The sequence below is a fragment of the Salvelinus alpinus genome, chromosome 6, assembly GCF_045679555.1.
Source record: "Salvelinus alpinus chromosome 6, SLU_Salpinus.1, whole genome shotgun sequence".
NCBI classification, from domain to species: Eukaryota; Metazoa; Chordata; class Actinopteri; order Salmoniformes; family Salmonidae; genus Salvelinus; species Salvelinus alpinus.
In genome coordinates this window covers 95,425,481-95,450,480 of record NC_092091.1, presented here as the reverse complement: position 1 = coordinate 95,450,480, position 25,000 = coordinate 95,425,481, and the positions used below count along the sequence as shown (strand labels likewise).

Sequence of the window (25,000 nt, the reverse complement as noted above, 5' to 3'; positions counted from 1 at the left end):
GTCAGAGAACTGCTGGACCTCCACAAACTACCTGCCGTGAGTCACGCTCTTCATCACACCTCTTCATCACACACACACACACACACCTCTTGTAACCTGTTCTCTCCTCTCTGTAGTCTGAAGCCAACACCACTGCCATGTTTGGAAAGCTGATGACCATTAGCAGTGAGTGGGACTTCTCTCTACTGAATGGGTTTGGGGGGGGGGGGGGGGGGCTGCTGGGTTTGGGGCTGGGGGGGGCACTGCTGGGTTTGGGAATGGGGGGGTCGTCGTGTCATGTATGAATGCTAATGCTTTACAATAAAACACATTTGAAATGCCCCCCCCCTCTCCCTCTAATCCCCCCCCCCCCCCCAGAGAACCTCCCTGATGCTGGTAAGGCCCAGGACTTCATGAAGAGGTTTAACCAGGTGTTAGGAGAGGATGAGAAGCTCCGAGTCCAGCTGGATACTCTCATCAGCCCAACCTGTTCCTGTAAACAGGCCGAACTCTGTGTGGTAAGAACACACACACACACCACACACACACTATATATACACACACACACACACACACACACACACACACTATATACACACACACTATATACACACACACTATATACACACACACACACACATGCTGGCTTTCTAGGCAGAGTCACCTCTTCACTGTTGACGTTGAGACTGGTGTTTTGTGGGTACTATTTAATGAAGCTGCCAGTTGAGGACTTGTGAGGCGTCTGTTTCTCAAACTAGACACTCTAATGTACTTGTCCTCTTGCTCAGTTGTGCACCGGGGCCTCCCACTCCTCTTTCTATTCTGGTTTGAGCCAGTTTGAGCTGTTCTGTGAAGGGAGTAGTACACAGCGTTGTACGAGATCTTCAGTTTCTTGGCAATTTCTCACGTGGAATGTCCTTCATTTCTCAGAACAAGAATAGACTGACGAGTTTCAGAAGAAAGTTCTTTGTTTCTGGCCATTTTGAGCCTGTAATCGAACCCACAAATGCTGATGCTCCAGATACTCAACTAGTCTAAAGAAGGCCAGTTTTATTGCTTCTTTAAATCAGAACAACAGTTTTCAGCTGTGCTAAAATAATTACAAAAGGGTTCTCTAATGATCAACTTGGATTAGCTATCACAACGTGCCATTGGAACACAGGAGTGATGGTTGCTGATAATGGGCCTCTGTACGCCGATGTAGATATTCCATATTAAAGTAGAGTAGATATTGATCGTGTATTTCAGAGGGGAGATTACCAGTTAGATATTGATCGTGTACAGAGGGAGATTACCAGTAGATATTGATCGTGTGTTTCAGAGGGGAGATTACCAGTTAGATATTGATCGTGTATTTCAGAGGGGAGATTACCAGTTAGATATTGATCGTGTATTTCAGAGGGGAGATTACCGGTTAGATATTGATTGTGTGTTTCAGAGGGGAGATTACCAGTAGATATTGATCGTGTATTTCAGAGGGAGATTACCAGTTAGATATTGATCGTGTATTTCAGAGGGAGATTACCAGTTAGATATTGATCGTGTATTTCAGAGGGGAGATTACCAGTTAGATATTGATCGTGTGTTTCAGAGGGAGATTACCAGTTAGATATTGATCGTGTATTTCAGAGGGGAGATTACCAGTAGATATTGATGGTGTGTTTCAGAGGGAGATTACCAGTAGATATTGATCGTGTATTTCAGAGGGGAGATTACCAGTTAGATATTGATCGTGTATTTCAGAGGGGAGATTACCAGTTAGATATTGATCGTGTATTTCAGAGGGGAGATTACCAGTTAGATATTGATCGTGTATTTCAGAGGGGAGATTACCAGTTAGATATTGATTGTGTGTTTCAGAGGGGAGATTACCAGTTAGATATTGATCGTGTATTTCAGAGGGAGATTACCAGTTAGATATTGATCGTGTATTTCAGAGGGGAGATTACCAGTTAGATATTGATCGTGTATTTCAGAGGGGAGATTACCAGTTAGATATTGATTGTGTGTTTCAGAGGGGAGATTACCAGTAGATATTGATTGTGTGTTTCAGAGGGAGATTACCAGTAGATATTGATCGTGTGTTTCAGAGGGAGATTACCAGTAGATATTGATCGTGTGTTTCAGAGGGAGATTACCAGTAGATATTGATTGTGTGTTTCAGAGGGAGATTACCAGTAGATATTGATCGTGTGTTTCAGAGGGAGATTACCAGTAGATATTGATTGTGTGTTTCAGAGGGAGATTACTCGTAAACTGACGTTCCCTAAACAACCCACCAACCCCTTCCTGGAGATGGTGAAGTTCCTGTTGGAGCGCATCGCCCCCGTCCACATCGACTCAGAGGCCATCAGGTAAATACATGGTGTGTGTGTGTGTGTGTGTGTGTGTGTGTGTGTGTGTGTGTGTGTGAGGTTATATCTGTTGAGTGCTCTGGTCAAGCTGCTGAATAAGAGGTTATATGTGATATCTCTCTGCTCAGTGCTCTGGTCAAGCTGCTGAATAAGTCTATTGAGGGTACAGCTGATGATGATGAGGAAGGTGTCACACCAGATACTGCCATCCGCTCTGGACTGGAACTACTGAAGGTATGGATGGAGGGATGAGGGGAGGGAGGGAGGGAACGAGGGGAGGGAGGGAGGGAACGAGGGGAGGGAGGGAGGGAACGAGGGGAGGGAGGGAACGAGGGGGAGCGAGGGAGGGGACGAGGGGAGAGTGGGAGGAGGGGAGAGGGAGAGGGTGGGGGGGTGAGAGGGAGGGAACGAGGGTAGAGTGGGAGGAGGGGAGAGGGGGGAACGAGGAGAGGGAGAGAGGGAGGGAACGAGGAGAGGGAGCGAGGGAGGGGACGAGGGGAGAGTGGGAGGAGAGGAGGGGAGAGGGAGAGGGTGGGGGGGTGAGAGGGAGGGGAGAGTGGGAGGAGGGGAGAGGGAGAGGGTGGGGGGGTGAGAGGGAGGGAACGAGGGGAGAGTGGGAGGAGGGGAGAGGGGGGAACGAGGAGAGGGAGAGAGGGAGGGGACTGGTGGATGAATGGACAGATTAATAACTTTTTCTTGTCTTTCTACTCCACCTCTTCCTCTCCTTCTCCTCTTCCTCTCCTTCTCCTCTTCCTCTCCTTCTCCTCTTCCTCTCCTCTTCCTCTTCTCCTCCGCTTCTCCTCCTCTTCCTCTCATTCTCCTCTTCCTCTCCTTCTCCTCTCCCTCCTTCTTCTCCTTCTCCTCTCCTTCCTCCTCCTCTCTTCCTCCTCCTCCAGGTCCTGTCCTTCACCCACCCCACAGCGTTCCATTCTGCTGAGACGTATGAGTCTCTGCTTCAGTGTCTGAAGATGGAGGATGACAAGGTGGCCGAGGCCGCCATTCAGATCTTCAGGAACACCGGGCAGAAAATAGAGACCGAACTACAGCAGATACGATCGTAAGAGAGGGAGGGAGGGTGGGTGGGAGGGGAGGAGGGAGGGATGGTGGCAGAGGGAGGGAGGCAGACATGGTGGAAGGGGGATGGATGGAGGGAGTAGTCAGTCTGTTAACCTCCCGTCCTTCCTCCAGGACCCTGATCCCAGTCTGTTAACCTCCCGTCCTTCCTCCAGGACCCTGATCCCAGTCTGTTAACCTCCCGTCCTTCCTCCAGGACCCTGATCCCAGTCTGTTAACCTCCCGTCCTTCCTCCAGGACCCTGATCCCAGTCTGTTAACCTCCCGTCCTTCCTCCAGGACCCTGATCCCAGTCTGTTAACCTCCCGTCCTTCCTCCAGGACCCTGATCCCAGTCTGTTAACCTCCCGTCTTTCCTCCAGGACCCTGATCCCAGTCTGTTAACCTCCCGTCTTTCCTCCAGGACCCTGATCCCAGTCTGTTAACCTCCCGTCCTTCCTCCAGGACCCTGATCCCAGTCTGTTAACCTCCCGTCCTTCCTCCAGGACCCTGATCCCAGTCTGTTAACCTCCCGTCCTTCCTCCAGGACCCTGATCCCAGTCTGTTAACCTCCCGTCCTTCCTCCAGGACCCTGATCCCAGTCTGTTAACCTCCCGTCCTTCCTCCAGGACCCTGATCCCAGTCTGTTAACCTCCCGTCCTTCCTCCAGTCCCTGTAGTCAGTCTGTTAACCTCCCGTCCTTCCTCCAGTCCCTGTAGTCAGTCTGTTAACCTCCCGTCCTTCCTCCAGGACCCTGATCCCAGTCTGTTAACCTCCCGTCCTTCCTCCAGGACCCTGATCCCAGTCTGTTAACCTCCCGTCCTTCCTCCAGGACCCTGATCCCAGTCTGTTAACCTCCCGTCCTTCCTCCAGTCCCTCTAGTCAGTCTGTTAACCTCCAGTCCTTCCTCCAGGACCCTGATCCCAGTCTGTTAACCTCCCGTCCTTCCTCCAGGACCCTGATCCCAGTCTGTTAACCTCCCGTCCTTCCTCCAGGACCCTGATCCCAGTCTGTTAACCTCCCGTCCTTCCTCCAGGACCCTGATCCCAGTCTGTTAACCTCCCGTCCTTCCTCCAGGACCCTGATCCCAGTCTGTTAACCTCCCGTCCTTCCTCCAGGACCCTGATCCCAGTCTGTTAACCTCCCGTCCTTCCTCCAGGACCCTGATCCCAGTCTGTTAACCTCCCGTCCTTCCTCCAGGACCCTGATCCCAGTCTGTTAACCTCCCGTCCTTCCTCCAGGACCCTGATCCCAGTCTGTTAACCTCCCGTCCTTCCTCCAGGACCCTGATCCCAGTCTGTTAACCTCCCGTCCTTCCTCCAGGACCCTGATCCCAGTCTGTTAACCTCCCGTCCTTCCTCCAGGACCCTGATCCCAGTCTGTTAACCTCCCGTCCTTCCTCCAGGACCCTGATCCCAGTCTGTTAACCTCCCGTCCTTCCTCCAGGACCCTGATCCCAGTCTGTTAACCTCCCGTCCTTCCTCCAGGACCCTGATCCCAGTCTGTTAACCTCCCGTCCTTCCTCCAGGACCCTGATCCCAGTCTGTTAACCTCCCGTCTTTCCTCCAGGACCCTGATCCCAGTCTGTTAACCTCCCGTCCTTCCTCCAGTCCCTGTAGTCAGTCTGTTAACCTCCCGTCCTTCCTCCAGTCCCTGTAGTCAGTCTGTTAACCTCCCGTCCTTCCTCCAGGACCCTGATCCCAGTCTGTTAACCTCCCGTCTTTCCTCCAGGACCCTGATCCCAGTCTGTTAACCTCCCGTCCTTCCTCCAGGACCCTGATCCCAGTCTGTTAACCTCCCGTCCTTCCTCCAGGACCCTGATCCCAGTCTGTTAACCTCCCGTCCTTCCTCCAGGACCCTGATCCCAGTCTGTTAACCTCCCGTCCTTCCTCCAGGACCCTGATCCCAGTCTGTTAACCTCCCGTCCTTCCTCCAGGACCCTGATCCCAGTCTGTTAACCTCCCGTCCTTCCTCCAGGACCCTGATCCCAGTCTGTTAACCTCCCGTCCTTCCTCCAGGACCCTGATCCCAGTCTGTTAACCTCCCGTCCTTCCTCCAGGACCCTGATCCCAGTCTGTTAACCTCCCGTCCTTCCTCCAGTCCCTGTAGTCAGTCTGTTAACCTCCCGTCCTTCCTCCAGGACCCTGATCCCAGTCTGTTAACCTCCCGTCCTTCCTCCAGGACCCTGATCCCAGTCTGTTAACCTCCCGTCCTTCCTCCAGGACCCTGATCCCAGTCTGTTAACCTCCCGTCCTTCCTCCAGGACCCTGATCCCAGTCTGTTAACCTCCCGTCCTTCCTCCAGGACCCTGATCCCAGTCTGTTAACCTCCCGTCCTTCCTCCAGGACCCTGATCCCAGTCTGTTAACCTCCCGTCCTTCCTCCAGGACCCTGATCCCAGTCTGTTAACCTCCCGTCCTTCCTCCAGGACCCTGATCCCAGTCTGTTAACCTCCCGTCCTTCCTCCAGGACCCTGATCCCAGTCTGTTAACCTCCCGTCCTTCCTCCAGGACCCTGATCCCAGTCTGTTAACCTCCCGTCCTTCCTCCAGGACCCTGATCCCAGTCTGTTAACCTCCCGTCCTTCCTCCAGGACCCTGATCCCAGTCTGTTAACCTCCCGTCCTTCCTCCAGGACCCTGATCCCAGTCTGTTAACCTCCCGTCCTTCCTCCAGGACCCTGATCCCAGTCTGTTAACCTCCCGTCCTTCCTCCAGGACCCTGATCCCAGTCTGTTAACCTCCCGTCCTTCCTCCAGGACCCTGATCCCAGTCTGTTAACCTCCCGTCCTTCCTCCAGGACCCTGATCCCAGTCTGTTAACCTCCCGTCCTTCCTCCAGGACCCTGATCCCAGTCTGTTAACCTCCCGTCCTTCCTCCAGGACCCTGATCCCAGTCTGTTAACCTCCCGTCCTTCCTCCAGGACCCTGATCCCAGTCTGTTAACCTCCCGTCCTTCCTCCAGGACCCTGATCCCAGTCTGTTAACCTCCCGTCTTTCCTCCAGGACCCTGATCCCAGTCTGTTAACCTCCCGTCCTTCCTCCAGTCCCTGTAGTCAGTCTGTTAACCTCCCGTCCTTCCTCCAGTCCCTGTAGTCAGTCTGTTAACCTCCCGTCCTTCCTCCAGGACCCTGATCCCAGTCTGTTAACCTCCCGTCTTTCCTCCAGGACCCTGATCCCAGTCTGTTAACCTCCCGTCCTTCCTCCAGGACCCTGATCCCAGTCTGTTAACCTCCCGTCCTTCCTCCAGGACCCTGATCCCAGTCTGTTAACCTCCCGTCCTTCCTCCAGGACCCTGATCCCAGTCTGTTAACCTCCCGTCCTTCCTCCAGGACCCTGATCCCAGTCTGTTAACCTCCCGTCCTTCCTCCAGGACCCTGATCCCAGTCTGTTAACCTCCCGTCCTTCCTCCAGGACCCTGATCCCAGTCTGTTAACCTCCCGTCCTTCCTCCAGGACCCTGATCCCAGTCTGTTAACCTCCCGTCCTTCCTCCAGGACCCTGATCCCAGTCTGTTAACCTCCCGTCCTTCCTCCAGTCCCTGTAGTCAGTCTGTTAACCTCCCGTCCTTCCTCCAGGACCCTGATCCCAGTCTGTTAACCTCCCGTCCTTCCTCCAGGACCCTGATCCCAGTCTGTTAACCTCCCGTCCTTCCTCCAGGACCCTGATCCCAGTCTGTTAACCTCCCGTCCTTCCTCCAGGACCCTGATCCCAGTCTGTTAACCTCCCGTCCTTCCTCCAGGACCCTGATCCCAGTCTGTTAACCTCCCGTCCTTCCTCCAGGACCCTGATCCCAGTCTGTTAACCTCCCGTCCTTCCTCCAGGACCCTGATCCCAGTCTGTTAACCTCCCGTCCTTCCTCCAGGACCCTGATCCCAGTCTGTTAACCTCCCGTCCTTCCTCCAGGACCCTGATCCCAGTCTGTTAACCTCCCGTCCTTCCTCCAGGACCCTGATCCCAGTCTGTTAACCTCCCGTCCTTCCTCCAGGACCCTGATCCCAGTCTGTTAACCTCCCGTCCTTCCTCCAGGACCCTGATCCCAGTCTGTTAACCTCCCGTCCTTCCTCCAGGACCCTGATCCCAGTCTGTTAACCTCCCGTCCTTCCTCCAGGACCCTGATCCCAGTCTGTTAACCTCCCGTCCTTCCTCCAGGACCCTGATCCCAGTCCTGCACCAGAAGGCTAAGCGTGGAACCCCCCACCAGGCTAAACAGGCTGTCCACTGTATCCATGCCATCTTCTGTAACAAGGAGGTCCAGCTGGCACAGATCTTTGAGGTAACACACACACACACACACACACACCACACCACACCACACCACAACACAACACAACACAACACAACACAACACAACACAACACAACACAACACAACACAACACAACACAACACAACACAACACAACACAACACAACACAACACAACACAACACAACACAACACAACACACACAGATAGAGTAGGGCTTTGTTGGTAGGTGATACTACAGTGCCAATAGAAAGTCTTGTATTTCTTCATATTTTGTTACTAAATACTCTGTCAAAGTGGGTGGAAAAATACACCACTAATATACCTCGATTATTAGATAAGTGTTCACCCTCCCTGAGTCAATACCTGTTAGAAACACCTTTTTATAGTGATTACAGCTGGGAGTCTTCCTGGGTAAGTCTCTAGGAGTCATTACAGCTGGGAGTCTTTCTGGGTAAGTCTCTAAGAGTCATTACAGCTGGGAGTCTTCCTGGGTAAGTCTCTAAGAGTCATTACAGCTGGGAGTCTTTCTGGGTAAGTCTCTAGGAGTCATTACAGCTGGGAGTCTTCCTGGGTAAGTCTCTAAGAGTCATTACAGCTGGGAGTCTTCCTGGGTAAGTCTCTAACAGTCATTACAGCTGGGAGTCTTTCTGGGTAAGTCTCTAGGAGTCATTACAGATGGGAGTCTTTCTGGGTAAGTCTCTAGGAGTCATTACAGCTGGGAGTCTTCCTGGGTAAGTCTCTAAGAGTCATTACAGCTGGGAGTCTTCCTGGGTAAGTCTCTAAGAGTCATTACAGCTGGGAGTCTTTCTGGGTAAGTCTCTAGGAGTCATTACAGCTGGGAGTCTTCCTGGGTAAGTCTCTAAGAGTGATTACAGCTGGGAGTCTTCTTGGGTAAGTCTCTACGAGTCATTACAGCTGGGAGTCTTCCTGGGTAAGTCTAAGAGTCATTACAGCTGGGAGTCTTTCTGGGTAAGTCTCTAGGAGTCATTACAGCTGGGAGTCTTCCTGGGTAAGTCTCTAAGAGTCATTACAGCTGGGAGTCTTCCTGGGTAAGTCTCTAAGAGTCATTACAGCTGGGAGTCTTTCTGGGTAAGTCTCTAGGAGTCATTACAGCTGGGAGTCTTCCTGGGTAAGTCTCTAAGAGTGATTACAGCTGGGAGTCTTCTTGGGTAAGTCTCTAAGAGTCATTACAGCTGGGAGTCTTTCTGGGTAAGTCTCTAGGAGTCATTACAGCTGGGAGTCTTCCTGGGTAAGTCTCTAAGAGTCATTACAGCTGGGAGTCTTCCTGGGTAAGTCTCTAAGAGTCATTACAGCTGGGAGTCTTCCTGGGTAAGTCTCTAAGAGTCATTACAGCTGGGAGTCTTTCTGGGTAAGTCTCTAGGAGTCATTACAGCTGGGAGTCTTCCTGGGTAAGTCTCTAAGAGTGATTACAGCTGGGAGTCTTCTTGGGTAAGTCTCTACGAGTCATTACAGCTGTGAGTCTTTCTGGGTAAGTCTCTAAGAGTCATTACAGCTGGGAGTCTTCCTGGGTAAGTCTCTAAAAGTCATTACAGCTGGGAGTCTTCCTGGGTAAGTCTCTAAGAGTCATTACAGCTGGGAGTCTTCCTGGGTAAGTCTCTAAGAGTGATTACAGCTGGGAGTCTTCTTGGGTAAGTCTCTAAGAGTCATTACAGCTGGGAGTCTTCCTGGGTAAGTCTCTAAGAGTCATTACACACCTGGATTGTACAGTTTTAACCCATTATTTTCATAATTCTTAAAGCTCTGTCAAGATGTTGGAGATCATGGCTAGACAGCCATTTTCAAGTCTTGTCATAGATTTACAAGTAGAATTTTTGTCTAAACTGTAACTTGGCCACTCAGGAACATTCACTGTCTTCTCGGTAAGCAACTCCAGTGTATATTCGGCCTTGTGTTGTTGGTTATTGTCCTGCTGAAAGGTGAAATCCTCTCCCAGTGTCTGTTGGAAAGCAGACTGACTCAGGTTTTCCTCCAGGATGTTGTCTGTTCTTAGCTCCTTCCCGTATCTTTTTATCCTGAAAAACTTCCTAGTCCTTGCCGATGACAAGCATACTCATACCATGATGCAGCCACCGCCATGCTGGAAAATAAGGAGGCATTTACTCAGTGATGTGTTGTGTTGGATTTGCCCCAAACCCCCTCTCTCTCCTCTTCCCCCAGCCTCTCTCTCGTAGTCTGAACGCTGATGTCCCAGAACAGTTGATAACCCCTCTGGTTAGTCTGGGTCATATCTCCCTACTGGCTCCAGATCAGTTTGCGTCCCCCATGAAGGCCATCGTGGCCAACTTCATCGTCAAGGACCTGCTCATGAATGACAGGGTGGGTGTTGGGAGCGACGACACACACACACACACACACACACACACACATAAATCCATGTATCTACACACCTATGCTACCAGTCTGTAGAGACTTAAATACACACAGTATTGTAAAGAATGTGTCTCCAGTCTGTAGGGAATAAGAATGGGAAGCTGTGGACATCTGATGAGGAAGTCTCTCCTGAGGTGCTGGCTAAGGTAACTGCACTATCTCTCTTCCTCTCTCTGTCCCTCGCTCTCCGCTTCTCTCTGTCCTTCTCTCTCTCTCGCTCTCCGCTTCTCTCTGTCCTTCTCTCTCCCTCGCTCTCCGCCTCTCTCTGTCCTTCGTCCTCCTCTCTCTGTCCCTCGCCCTCCTCTCTCTGTCCGTTCTCTTTCTCTCCCTCTTTCTGTCCCTTGCTCTCCGTCTCTCTCTTTCTGTCCCTCGCTCTCCGTCTCTCTCTTTCTGTCCCTCGCTCTCCGTCTCTCTCTTTCTGTCCCTCGCTCTCCTCTCTCGTTCTGTTCCTCGCTCTCCTCCTCTCTCGTTCTGTCCCTCGCTCTCCTGCTCTCTCTTTCTGTCCCTCGCTCTCCTCCTCTCTCTTTCTGTCCCTCGCTCTCCGTCTCTCTCTTTCTGTCCCTCGCTCTCCGTCTCTCTCTTTCTGTCCCTCGCTCTCCGTCTCTCTCGTTCTGTCCCTCGCTCTCCTCCTCTCTCGTTCTGTCCCTCGCTCTCCTCCTCTCTCGTTCTGTCCCTCGCTCTCCTCCTCTCTCGTTCTGTCCCTCGCCCTCCTCTTTCTGTCAATACATCGCCCTCCTCCTCTTTCTGTCCCTCGCCCTCCTCTTTCTGTCAATACATCGCCCTCCTCCTCTTTCTGTCCCTCGCCCTTCTCCTCTCTCTCTCAATACCTCGCCCCCTCTTTCTGTCCCTCGCCCTCCTCCTCTTTCTGTCCCTCGCCCTCCTCCTCTGTCCGCCCCCTCCCCCTCTTTCCAGGAGTAGAATGCTGATGCTAGTATAACGTGTGATCCTCCTCCTCCCCTCGCCCTCCTCCTCCTCCTCTCCATCTCTCCTCCCCAGGTGCAGGCCATTAAGCTGTTGGTACGCTGGCTCCTCGGTATGAAGAACAGCCAATCTAAATCTGCCAACTCCACCCTCCGACTGCTGTCGGCCATGTTGGTCTCAGAGGGAGACCTCACAGAGCAGAAGAAGATCAGGTACGTAGAGGTCAGAGGTCAGACTGCTGGTCTCAGAGGGAGACCTCACAGAGCAGAAGAAGATCAGGTACGTAGAGGTCAGAGGTCAGACTGCTGTCGGCCATGCTGGTCTCAGAGGGAGACCTCACAGAGCAGAAGAAGATCAGGTGTTGAAGGTTAGGGATTAGCGGTCAGGCTAACTGCATTTTGGGGGATATGTTACAAAATACTCTTTCATGCTCATTACTCACATCTTCCTCCCCTTCCTCATCTTCCTCCTCTTCCTCCCCTTCCTCATCTTCCTCCTCTTCCTCCCACTCCTCTTCCTCCTACTCCTCTTCCTCCCACTCCTCCTGCAGTAAATCAGACATGTCTCGTCTGCGTCTGGCAGCAGGAGGAGCCATCATGAAGCTGGCCCAGGAACCGGTTTACCATGACATCATCACACCGGAACAGTTCCAGCTCTGTGGGCTGGTTATCAACGTAAGACTCTGTGTCGGGACTTTAGGAAGCGTTTCTGTCAGGGTGGGACTTTAGGAAACGTTTCTGTCAGGGTGGGACTTTAGGAAGCGTTTCTGTCAGGGTGGGACTTTAGGAGACGTTTCTGTCAGGGTGGGACTTTAGGAAGCGTTTCTGTCAGGGTGGGACTTTAGGAGACGTTTCTGTCAGGGTGGGACTTTAGGAAACGTTTCTGTCAGGGTGGGACTTTAGGAAACGTTTCTGTCAGGGTGGGACTTTAGGAGACGTTTCTGTCAGGGTGGGACTTTAGGAAGCGTTTCTGTCAGGGTGGGACTTTAGGAGACGTTTCTGTCAGGGTGGGACTTTAGGAAACGTTTCTGTCAGAGTGGGACTTTAGGAAACGTTTCTGTCAGAGTGGGACTTTAGGAAACGTTTCTGTCAGGGTGGGACTTTAGGAAACGTTTCTGTCAGGGTGGGACTTTAGGAAACGTTTCTGTCAGGGTGGGACTTTAGGAAACGTTTCTGTCAGGGTGGGACTTTAGGAAACGTTTCTGTCAGGGTGGGACTTTAGGAAACGATTCTGTCAGGGTGGGACTTTAGGAAACGTTTCTGTCACGGTGGGACTTTAGGAAACGTTTCTGTCACGGTGGGACTTTAGGAAACGTTTCTGTGAGACTGTGTGTCGGGGTGGGACTTTAGGAAACGTTTCTGTCACGGTGGGACTTTAGGAACCGTTTCTGTCAGGGTGGGACTTTAGGAAACGTTTCTGTGAGACTGTGTGTCGGGGTGGGACTTTAGGAAACGTTTCTGTCACGGTGGGACTTTAGAAACCGTTTCTGTCAGGGTGGGACTTTAGGAAACGTTTCTGTCGGGTGGGACTTTAGGGAACGTTTCTGTGAGACTGTGTGTCGGGGTGGGACTTTAGGAAACGTTTCTGTCACGGTGGGACTTTAGGAAACGTTTCTGTCAGGGTGGGTCTTTAGGAAACGTTTCTGTGAGACTCTGTCAGGGTGGGACTTTAGGAAACGTTTCTGTAAGACTGTGTGTCGGGGTGGGACTTTAGGAAACGTTTCTGTCAGGGTGGGACTTTAGGAAACGTTTCTGTTAGGGTGGGACTTTAGGAAACGTTTCTGTCAGGGAGGGACTTTAGGAGACGTTTCTGTAAGACTGTGTGTCGGGGTGGGACTTTAGGAAACGTTTCTGTAAGACTGTGTGTCGGGGTGGGACTTTAGGAAACGTTTCTGTCAGGGTGGGACTTTAGGAAACGTTTCTGTCAGGGAGGGACTTTAGGAGACGTTTCTGTAAGACTGTGTGTCGGGGTGGGACTTTAGGAAACGTTTCTGTAAGACTGTGTGTCGGGGTGGGACTTTAGGAAACGTTTCTGTCAGGGTGGGACTTTAGGAAACGTTTCTGTCAGGGTGGGACTTTAGGAGACATTTCTGTAAGACTGTGTGTCTTGGTGGGACTTTAGGAGACATTTCTGTAAGACTGTGTGTCGGGGTGGGACTTTAGGAAACGTTTCTGTAAGACTGTGTGTCGGGGTGGGACTTTAGGAAACGTTTCTGTCAGGGTGGGACTTTAGGAAACGTTTCTGTCAGGGAGGTACTTTAGGGAACGTTTCTGTCAGGGTGGGACTTTAGGAAACGTTTCTGTCAGGGTGGGACTTTAGGAAACGTTTCTGTCAGGGTGGGACTTTAGGAAACGTTTCTGTCAGGGTGGGACTTTAGGAGACGTTTCTGTCGGGGTGGGACTTTAGGAAACGTTTCTGTCAGGGTGGGACTTTAGGAAACGTTTCTGTCAGGGTGGGACTTTAGGAAACGTTTCTGTCAGGGTGGGACTTTAGGGAACGTTTCTGTCAGGGTGGGACTTTAGGAAACGTTTCTGTCAGGGTGGGACTTTAGGAGACGTTTCTGTCGGGGTGGGACTTTAGGAAACGTTTCTGTCGGGGTGGGACTTTAGGAAACGTTTCTGTCGGGGTGGGACTTTAGGAAACGTTTCTGTCAGGGTGGGACTTTAGGGAACGTTTCTGTCAGGGTGGGACTTTAGGAGACGTTTCTGTCAGAGTGGGACTTTAGGAAACGTTTCTGTCGGGGTGGGACTTTAGGAAACGTTTCTGTCGGGGTGGGACTTTAGGAAACGTTTCTGTCGGGGTGGGACTTTAGGAAACGTTTCTGTCGGGGTGGGACTTTAGGAAACGTTTCTGTCGGGGTGGGACTTTAGGAAACGTTTCTGTCGGGGTGGGACTTTAGGAAACGTTTCTGTCAGGGTGGGACTTTAGGAAACGTTTCTGTCACGGTGGGACTTTAGGAAACGTTTCTGTCAGGGTGGGACTTTAGGAGAAGTTTCTGTCACGGTGGGACTTTAGGAGAAGTTTCTGTCAGGGTGGGACTTTAGGAGAAGTTTCTGTCACGGTGGGACTTTAGGAAACGTTTCTGTCAGGGTGGGACTTTAGGAACCGTTTCTGTCGGGGTGGGACTTTAGGAGACGTTTCTTTCGGGTGGGACTTTAGGAAACGTTTCTGTCGGGGTGGGACTTTAGGAAACGTTTCTGTCAGGGTGGGACTTTAGGAAACGTTTCTGTCAGGGTGGGACTTTAGGAAACGTTTCTGTCAGGGTGGGACTTTAGGAAACGTTTCTGTCAGGGTGGGACTTTAGGAAACGTTTCTGTTTTCTGTCCTTGTTGTTGTTGATCTGTTCTGTCGTTGTTGTTGTTGATCTGTCGTTGTTGTTGTTGTTGATCTGTTCTGTCCCTGTTGTTGATCTGTTCTGTCGTTGTTGTTGTTGTTGATCTGCTCTGTTGTTGTTGATCTGTTCTGTCCCTGCTGTCCTTGTTGTTGATCTGTTCTGTCCGTGTTGTTGTTGATCTGTTCTGTCCGTGTTGTTGTTGATCTGTTCTGTCTTTGTTGTTGTTGATCTGTTCTGTCTTTGTTGTTGTTGATCTGTTCTGTCTTTGTTGTTGTTGATCTGTTCTGTCCGTGTTGTTGTTGTTGATCTGTTCTGTCCTTGTTGTTGATCTGTTCTGTGGTCTCCTGCAGGATGAGTGTTACCAGGTGCGTCAGATCTTTGCCCAGAAGTTACACCTGGCTCTGGTCAAGCTCCTCCTCCCGTTAGAGTACCTGGCCGTCTTCTCGCTGTGCGCCAAAGACCCGGTCAAGGAGAGGAGGGCCCACGCCAGACAGTGTCTGCTCAAGAACATCAGCATCAGGCGGGAGTTCATCAACAACAACCCCCTGGCCCACGGTTAGTGAACCGGACCGTAACGGCCCACGGTTAGTGAACCGGACCGTAACATAACCCCCTGGCCCACGGTTAGTGAACCGGACCGTAACGGCCCCCTAGCCCACGGTTAGTGAACCGGACCGTAACAGCCCACGGTTAGTGAACCGGACCGTAACGGCCCACGGTTAGTGAACCGGACCGTAACGGCCCACGGTTAGTGAACCGGACCGTAACGGCCCACGGTTAGTGAACCGGACCGTAACGGCCCACCGTTAGTGAACCGGACCGTAACGGCCCACGGTTAGTGAACCGGACCGTAACGGCCCACGGTTAGTGAACCGGACCGTAACGGCCCACGGTTAGTGAACCGGACCGTAACATAACAACCCCCTGACCCACGGTTAGTGAACCGGACCGTAACGGCCCACGGTTAGTGAACCGGACCGTAACATGACAACCCCCTGACCCACGGTTAGTGAACCGGACCGTAACATAACAACCCCCTGGCCCACGGTTAGTGAACCGGACCGTAACATAACAACCCCCTGGCCCACGGTTAGTGAACCGGACCGTAACATAACAACACCCTGGCCCACGGTTAGTGAACCGGACCGTAACCCCCTGGCCCACGGTTAGTGAACCGGACCGTAACATAACAACCCCCTGGCCCACGGTTAGTGAACCGGACCGTAACATAACAACTCCCTGGCCCACGGTTAGTGAACCGGACCGTAACATAACAACCCCCTGGCCCACGGTTAGTGAACCGGACCGTAACGTAACCCCCTGGCCCACGGTTAGTGAACCGGACCGTAACGTAACCCCCTGACCCACGGTTAGTGAACCGGACCGTATCATAACAACCCCCTGGCCCACGGTTAGTGAACCGGACCGTAACATAACAACCCCCTGGCCCACGGTTAGTGAACCGGACCATAACAACCGCCTGACCCACGGTTAGTGAACCGGACCGTAACATAACAACCCCCTGACCCACGGTTAGTGAACCGGACCGTAACATAACAACCCCCTGGCCCACGGTTAGTGAACCGGACCGTAACATAACAACCCCCTGACCCACGGTTAGTGAACCGGACCGTAACATAACAACCCCCTGGCCCACGGTTAGTGAACCGGACCGTAACGTAACCCCCTGGCCCACGGTTAGTGAACCGGACCGTAACGTAACCCCCTGACCCACGGTTAGTGAACCGGACCGTAACATAACAACCCCCTGGCCCACAGTTAGTGAACCGGACCATAACAACCGCCTGACCCACGGTTAGTGAACCGGACCGTAACATAACAACCCCCTGACCCACGGTTAGTGAACCGGACCGTAACGGCCCCCTAGCCCACGGTTAGTGAACCGGACCGTAACGGCCCACGGTTAGTGAACCGGACCGTAACGGCCCACGGTTAGTGAACCGGACCGTAACGGCCCACGGTTAGTGAACCGGACCGTAACGGCCCACGGTTAGTGAACCGGACCGTAACGGCCCACGGTTAGTGAACCGGACCGTAACGGCCCACGGTTAGTGAACCGGACCGTAACGGCCCACGGTTAGTGAACCGGACCGTAACGGCCCACGGTTAGTGAACCGGACCGTAACATAACAACCCCCTGACCCACGGTTAGTGAACCGGACCGTAACGGCCCACGGTTAGTGAACCGGACCGTAACATGACAACCCCCTGACCCACGGTTAGTGAACCGGACCGTAACATAACAACCCCCTGGCCCACGGTTAGTGAACCGGACCGTAACATAACAACCCCCTGGCCCACGGTTAGTGAACCGGACCGTAACATAACAAGACCCTGGCCCACGGTTAGTGAACCGGACCGTAACCCCCTGGCCCACGGTTAGTGAACCGGACCGTAACCCCCTGGCCCACGGTTAGTGAACCGGACCGTAACATAACAACCCCCTGGCCCACGGTTAGTGAACCGGACCGTAACATAACAACTCCCTGGCCCACGGTTAGTGAACCGGACCGTAACATAACAACCCCCTGGCCCACGGTTAGTGAACCGGACCGTAACATAACAACCCCCTGGCCCACGGTTAGTGAACCGGACCGTAACATAACAACCCCCTGACCCACGGTTAGTGAACCGGACCGTAACATAACAACCCCCTGGCCCACGGTTAGTGAACCGGACCGTAACATAACAACCCCCTGACCCACGGTTAGTGAACCGGACCGTAACATAACAACCCCCTGGCCCACGGTTAGTGAACCGGACCGTAACGTAACCCCCTGGCCCACGGTTAGTGAACCGGACCGTAACGTAACCCCCTGACCCACGGTTAGTGAACCGGACCGTAACATAACAACCCCCTGGCCCACGGTTAGTGAACCGGACCATAACAACCGCCTGACCCACGGTTAGTGAACCGGACCGTAACATAACAACCCCCTGGCCCACGGTTAGTGAACCGGACCGTAACATAACAACCCCCTGGCCCACGGTTAGTGAACCGGACCATAACATAACAACCCCCTGGCCCACGGTTAGTGAACCGGACCGTAACGTAACCCCCTGACCCACGGTTAGTGAACCGGACCGTATCATAACAACCCCCTGACCCACGGTTAGTGAACCGGACCGTAACATAACAACCCCCTGGCCCACGGTTAGTGAACCGGACCATAACAACCCCCTGACCCACGGTTAGTGAACCGGACCGTAACATAACCCCCTGGCCCACGGTTAGTGAACCGGACCGTAACATAACAACCCCCTGGCCCACGGTTAGTGAACCGGACCGTAACATAACAACCCCCTGACCCACGGTTAGTGAACCGGACCGTAACATAACAACCCCCTGGCCCACGGTTAGTGAACCGGACCGTAACGTAACCCCCTGACCCACGGTTAGTGAACCGGACCGTAACATAACAACCCCCTGGCCCACGGTTAGTGAACCGGACCGTATCATAACAACCCCCTGGCCCACGGTTAGTGAACCGGACCGTAACGTAACCCCCTGACCCACGGTTAGTGAACCGGACCGTAACATAACAACCCCCTGGCCCACGGTTAGTGAACCGGACCGTATCATAACAACCCCCTGGCCCACGGTTAGTGAACCGGACCGTAACATAACAACCCCCTGGCCCACGGTTAGTGAACCGGACCGTAACATAACAACCCCCTGGCCCACGGTTAGTGAACCGGACCGTAACATAACAACCCCCTGGCCCACGGTTAGTGAACCGGACCGTAACGTAACAACCCCCTGACCCACGGTTAGTGAACCGGACCGTAACGTAACCCCCTGACCCACGGTTAGTGAACCGGACCGTATCATAACAACCCCCTGGCCCACGGTTAGTGAACCGGACCGTAACATAACAACCCCCTGGCCCACGGTTAGTGAACCGGACCGTAACATAACAACCCCCTGGCCCACGGTTAGTGAACCGGACCGTAACGTAACCCCCTGACCCACGGTTAGTGAACCGGACCGTATCATAACAACCCCCTGGCCCACGGTTAGTGAACCGGACCGTAACATAACAACCCCCTGACCCACGGTTAGTGAACCGGACCGTAACATAACAACCCCCTGGCCCACGGTTAGTGAACCGGACCGCAACGTAACCCCCTGGCCCACGGTTAGTGAACCGGACCGTAACGTAACCCCCTGGCCCACGGTTAGTGAACCGGACCGTATCATAACAACCCCCTGACCCACGGTTAGTGAACCGGACCGTATCATAACAACCCCCTGGCCCACGGTTAGTGAACCGGACCGTAACATAACAACCCCCTGGCCTACGGTTAGTGAACCGGACCATAACAACCGCCTGACCCACGGTTAGTGAACCGGACCGTATCATAACAACCCCCTGGCCCACGGTTAGTGAACCGGACCGTAACATAACAACCCCCTGACCCACGGTTAGTGAACCGGACCGTAACATAACAACCCCCTGACCCACGGTTAGTGAACCGGACCGTAACATAACAACCCCCTGGCCCACGGTTAGTGAACCGGACCGTAACATAACAACCCCCTGACCCACGGTTAGTGAACCGGACCGTAACATAACAACCCCCTGGCCCACGGTTAGTGAACCGGACCGTAACGTAACCCCCTGGCCCACGGTTAGTGAACCGGACCGTAACATAACCCCCTGACCCACGGTTAGTGAACCGGACCGTAACATAACCCCCTGACCCACGGTTAGTGAACCGGACCGTAACATAACAACCCCCTGGCCCACGGTTAGTGAACCGGACCGTAACATAACAACCCCCTGGCCCACGGTTAGTGAACCGGACCGTAACGTAACCCCCTGGCCCACGGTTAGTGAACCGGACCGTAACGTAACCCCCTGGCCCACGGTTAGTGAACCGGACCGTAACGTAACCCCCTGACCCACGGTTAGTGAACCGGACCGTAACATAACAACCCCCTGACCCACGGTTAGTGAACCGGACCGTAACATAACAACCCCCTGACCCACGGTTAGTGAACCGGACCGTAACATAACAACCCCCTGGCCCACGGTTAGTGAACCGGACCGTAACATAACAACCCCCTGACCCACGGTTAGTGAACCGGACCGTAACATAACAACCCCCTGGCCCACGGTTAGTGAACCGGACCGTAACATAACCCCCTGACCCACGGTTAGTGAACCGGACCGTAACATAACAACCCCCTGGCCCACGGTTAGTGAACCGGACCGTAACATAACAACCCCCTGGCCCACGGTTAGTGAACCGGACCGTAACATAACAACCCCCTGGCCCACGGTTAGTGAACCGGACCGTAACATAACAACCCCCTGGCCCACGGTTAGTGAACCGGACCGTAACATAACAACCCCCTGGCCCACGGTTAGTGAACCGGACCGTAACATAACAACCCCCTGGCCTACGGTTAGTGAACCGGACCGTAACATAACAACCCCCTGACCCACGGTTAGTGAACCGGACCGTAACATAACAACCCCCTGGCCTACGGTTAGTGAACCGGACCGTAACATAACAACCCCCTGACCCACGGTTAGTGAACCGGACCGTAACACAACCCCCTGGCCCACGGTTAGTGAACCGGACCGTAACATAACAACCCCCTGACCCACGGTTAGTGAACCGGACCGTAACACAACCCCCTGGCCCACGGTTAGTGAACCGGACCGTAACATAACAACCCCCTGACCCACGGTTAGTGAACCGGACCGTAACATAACAACCCCCTGGCCCACGGTTAGTGAACCGGACCGTAACGGCCCACGGTTAGTGAACCGGACCGTACTCAACAACACTATTAATACATCACCCCTTCTTGCCCTCTCCTCCCCTCTCTCCCCTCCCCTCCTCTCCCCCCCCTCCACCCTCCTTCTCCCCCCTCCACCCTCCTTCTCTCCCTCTCCTCCCCTCTCCCCCCCTCCACCCTCCTTCTCTCCCCCCTCCCCTCTCCTCCCCTTCTCTCCACCCTCCGGCTCTCCTTCTCTCTCCCCTCTCCCCCCTCCATCTCCTCCCCCCCTCCACCCGCCGTCTCTCCTTCTCTCCCCCCTCCTCCAACCTCCGTCTCTCCCTCTCCTCCCCCTCCACCCTCCGTCTCCCCTCCTCCCCTCTCCACTCCTCTCCCTCCTCTACTCCCCTCTCCTCTCCCTCCTCCCCCCTCCCCCTCACTCTCCTCCCCCCTCCTCCCTCCTCCTCTCCCTCTATAGATAAGATGGTGTCTCTCCTACCAGAGTACGTGGTTCCTTATATGATCCACCTGTTGGCTCATGACCCAGACTTCACCAAGCCACAGGACTTTGAACAGCTCCGAGACCTCAAAGAGTGAGCACACACACACACACACACACACACACACACACACACACACACACCTACACACACACACACACACACACACACGAACAAACATAGCATCTCCTCTTCATCTCTCCTAAACCAGACAGTACATAACCTCTCCTCTTCATCTCTCCTAAATCAGACAGTACATAACCTCTCCTCTTCATCTCTCCTAAATCAGACAGTACATGGCCTCTCCTCTTCATCTCTCCTAAATCAGACAGTACATAACCTCTCCTCTTCATCTCTCCTAAATCAGACAGTACATAACCTCTCCTCTTCATCTCTCCTAAATCAGACAGTACATGGCCTCTCCTCTTCATCTCTCCTAAATCAGACAGTACATGGCCTCTCCTCTTCATCTCTCCTAAATCAGACAGTACATAGCCTCTCCTCTTCCTCTCTCCTAAACCAGACAGTACATAACCTCTCCTCTTCATCTCTCCTAAATCAGAACTACACATACGAACACACACAGTTTGAGTATTCCTGATGGTTGTGTGTGTGTGTGTGTGTGTGTGTGTGTGTGTGTGTAGGTGTCTGTGGTTCATGCTGGAGGTGTTGATGGTGCAGAATGAGAACAACAGTCACGCCTTCCTGAGGAAGATGGTGGAGAACATCAAACAGACCAAGGACGCACAGTGTCCTGACGACCCCAAGGCTAACGAGGTACGCACAGTGTCCTGACGACCCTAAGGCTAACGAGGTACGCACAGTGTCCTGACGACCCCAAGGCTAACGAGGTACGCACAGTGTCCTGACGACCCGAAGGCTAACGAGGTACGCACAGTGTCCTGACGACCCCAAGGCTAACGAGGTACGCACAGTGTCCTGACGACCCTAAGGCTAACGAGGTACGCACAGTGTCCTGACGACCCCAAGGCTAACGAGGTACGCACAGTGTCCTGACGACCCGAAGGCTAACGAGGTACGCACAGTGTCCTGACGACCCCAAGGCTAACGAGGTACGCACAGTGTCCTGACGACCCTAAGGCTAACGAGGTACGCACAGTGTCCTGACGACCCTAAGGCTAACGAGGTACGCACAGTGTCCTGACGACCCTAAGGCTAACGAGGTACGCACAGTGTCCTGACGACCCCAAGGCTAACGAGGTACGCACAGTGTCCTGACGACCCCAAGGCTAACGAGGTACACACACACACACACAATGTCCTGACGACCCTAAGGCTAACGAGGTACACACACACACACAATGTCCTGACGACCCTAAGGCTAACGAGGTACACACACACACACAATGTCCTGACGACCCTAAGGCTAACGAGGTACACACAGTGTCCTGACGACCTTAAGGCTAACGAGGTACACACAGTGTCCTGATGACCCAAAGGCTAACGAGGTACTCAGTGTCCTGACGACCCTAAGGCCAACGAGGTACACAGTGTCCTGACGACCCCAAGGCTAACGAGGTACGCACAATGTCCTGACGACCCTAAGGCTAACGAGGTACGCACAGTGTCCTGACGACCCTAAGGCTAACGAGGTACGCACAATGTCCTGACGACCCTAAGGCTAACGAGGTACGCACAGTGTCCTGACGACCCCAAGGCTAACGAGGTACGCACAGTGTCCTGACGACCCCAAGGCTAACGAGGTACACACACACACACACAATGTCCTGACGACCCCAAGGCTAACGAGGTACGCACAGTGTCCTGACGACCCCAAGGCTAACGAGGTACGCACAGTGTCCTGACGACCCCAAGGCTAACGAGGTACGCACAGTGTCCTGACGACCCCAAGGCTAACGAGGTACGCACAGTGTCCTGACGACCCCAAGGCTAACGAGGTACGCACAGTGTCCTGACGACCCCAAGGCTAACGAGGTACGCACAGTGTCCTGACGACCCCAAGGCTAACGAGGTACGCACAGTGTCCTGACGACCCTAAGGCTAACGAGGTACGCACAGTGTCCTGACGACCCGAAGGCTAACGAGGTACGCACAGTGTCCTGACGACCCTAAGGCTAACGAGGTACGCACAGTGTCCTGACGACCCCAAGGCTAACGAGGTACGCACAGTGTCCTGACGACCCTAAGGCTAACGAGGTACGCACAGTGTCCCGACGACCCTAAGGCTAACGAGGTACGCACAGTGTCCTGACGACCCTAAGGCTAACGAGGTACGCACAGTGTCCTGACGACCCCAAGGCTAACGAGGTACGCACAGTGTCCTGACGACCCCAAGGCTAACGAGGTACGCACAGTGTCCTGACGACCCGAAGGCTAACGAGGTACGCACAGTGTCCTGACGACCCGAAGGCTAACGAGGTACGCACAGTGTCCTGACGACCCGAAGGCTAACGAGGTACACACAGTGTCCTGACGACCCGAAGGCTAACGAGGTACACACAGTGTCCTGACGACCCGAAGGCTAACGAGGTACACACACACACACACAATGTCCTGACGACCCTAAGGCTAACGAGGTACGCACAGTGTCCTGACGACCCGAAGGCTAACGAGGTACGCACAGTGTCCTGACGACCCGAAGGCTAACGAGGTACGCACAGTGTCCTGACGACCCCAAGGCTAACGAGGTACGCACAGTGTCCTGACGACCCTAAGGCTAACGAGGTACGCACAGTGTCCTGACGACCCGAAGGCTAACGAGGTACACACAGTGTCCTGACGACCCGAAGGCTAACGAGGTACACACAGTGTTCTAACGACCCTAAGGCTAACGAGGTACACACAGTGTCCTGACGACCCTAAGGCTAACGAGGTACACACAGTGTCCTGACGACCCTAAGGCTAACGAGGTACACACAGTGTCCTGACGACCCTAAGGCTAACGAGGTACACACACACGCACAGTGTCCTGACGACCCTAAGGCTAACGAGGTACACACACACGCACAGTGTCCTGACGACCCTAAGGCTAACGAGGTACACACAGTGTCCTGACGACCCGAAGGCTAACGAGGTACGCACAGTGTCCTGACGACCCTAAGGCTAACGAGGTACGCACAGTGTCCTGACGACCCTAAGGCTAACGAGGTACGCACAGTGTCCTGACGACCCTAAGGCTAACGAGGTACACACAGTGTCCTGACGACCCCAAGGCTAACGAGGTACGCACAGTGTCCTGACAACCCTAAGGCTAACGAGGTACGCACAGTGTCCTGACGACCCCAAGGCTAACGAGGTACACACAGTGTCCTGACGACCCCAAGGCTAACGAGGTACGCACAGTGTCCTGACGACCCCAAGGCTAACGAGGTACGCACAGTGTCCTGACGACCCCAAGGCTAACGAGGTACGCACAGTGTCCTGACGACCCTATGGCTAACGAGGTACGCACAGTGTCCTGACGACCCTAAGGCTAACGAGGTACGCACAGTGTCCTGACGACCCCAAGGCTAACGAGGTACGCACAGTGTCCTGACGACCCTATGGCTAACGAGGTACGCACAGTGTCCTGACGACCCTAAGGCTAACGAGGTACGCACAGTGTCCTGACGACCCTAAGACTAACGAGGTACGCACAGTGTCCTGACGACCCTAAGGCTAACGAGGTACGCACAGTGTCCTGACGACCCTAAGGCTAACGAGGTACGCACAGTGTCCTGACGACCCCAAGGCTAACGAGGTACGCACAGTGTCCTGACGACCCTAAGGCTAACGAGGTACACACAGTGTCCTGACGACCCGTGACTAAAGGTCCATTCAGCCAGTATGTTAACCATCGTGACTAAAGGCCCATTCTGCCAGTATGTTAACCATCGTGACTAAAGGTCCATTCTGCCAGTATGTTAACCATCGTGACTAAAGGTCCATTCTGCCAGTATGTTAACCATCGTGACTAAAGGCCCATTCAGCCAGTATGTTAACCATCGTGACTAAAGGTCCATTCAGCCAGTATGTTAACCATCGTGACTAAAGGTCCATTCTGCCAGTATGTTAACCATCGTGACTAAAGGCCCATTCTGCCAGTATGTTAACCATCGTGACTAAAGGTCCATTCAGCCAGTATGTTAACCATCGTGACTAAGGGCCCATTCTGCCAGTATGTTAACCATCGTGACTAAAGGCCCATTCTGCCAGTATGTTAACCATCGTGACTAAAGGTCCATTCAGCCAGTATGTTAACCATCGTGACTAAAGGCCCCATTCTGCCAGTATGTTAACCATCGTGACTAAAGGCCCATTCTGCCAGTATGTTAACCATCGTGACTAAAGGCCCATTCTGCCAGTATGTTAACCATCGTGACTAAAGGTCCATTCTGCCAGTATGTTAACCATCGTGACTAAAGGCCCATTCAGCCAGTATGTTAACCATCGTGACTAAAGGCCCCATTCAGCCAGTATGTTAACCATCGTGGCTAAAGGTCCATTCAGCCAGT

At 53.4% G+C, this 25,000-nt stretch overlaps 1 protein-coding gene across 3 annotated transcripts in view; it reads left to right on the top strand.

The window, feature by feature from the left end:
- Positions 1 to 25,000, top strand: part of pds5a (PDS5 cohesin associated factor A) — a 79,335-nt gene that overhangs the window by 36,820 nt on the left and 17,515 nt on the right. For all 3 annotated transcript variants that reach the window (XM_071408417.1, XM_071408418.1, XM_071408419.1), the window contains 14 exons: positions 1 to 36; positions 117 to 165; positions 358 to 497; positions 2,218 to 2,333; positions 2,462 to 2,567; positions 3,230 to 3,390; positions 7,531 to 7,654; positions 9,806 to 9,964; positions 10,096 to 10,164; positions 11,015 to 11,151; positions 11,490 to 11,613; positions 14,624 to 14,828; positions 20,504 to 20,618; positions 21,170 to 21,302. The exon at positions 1 to 36 is cut by the window's left edge and continues 46 nt beyond it. In XM_071408417.1, coding sequence (XP_071264518.1) covers positions 1 to 36; positions 117 to 165; positions 358 to 497; positions 2,218 to 2,333; positions 2,462 to 2,567; positions 3,230 to 3,390; positions 7,531 to 7,654; positions 9,806 to 9,964; positions 10,096 to 10,164; positions 11,015 to 11,151; positions 11,490 to 11,613; positions 14,624 to 14,828; positions 20,504 to 20,618; positions 21,170 to 21,302 — 1,674 coding nt within the window. The remainder of the gene's footprint in view (positions 37 to 116; positions 166 to 357; positions 498 to 2,217; positions 2,334 to 2,461; positions 2,568 to 3,229; positions 3,391 to 7,530; positions 7,655 to 9,805; positions 9,965 to 10,095; positions 10,165 to 11,014; positions 11,152 to 11,489; positions 11,614 to 14,623; positions 14,829 to 20,503; positions 20,619 to 21,169; positions 21,303 to 25,000) is intronic.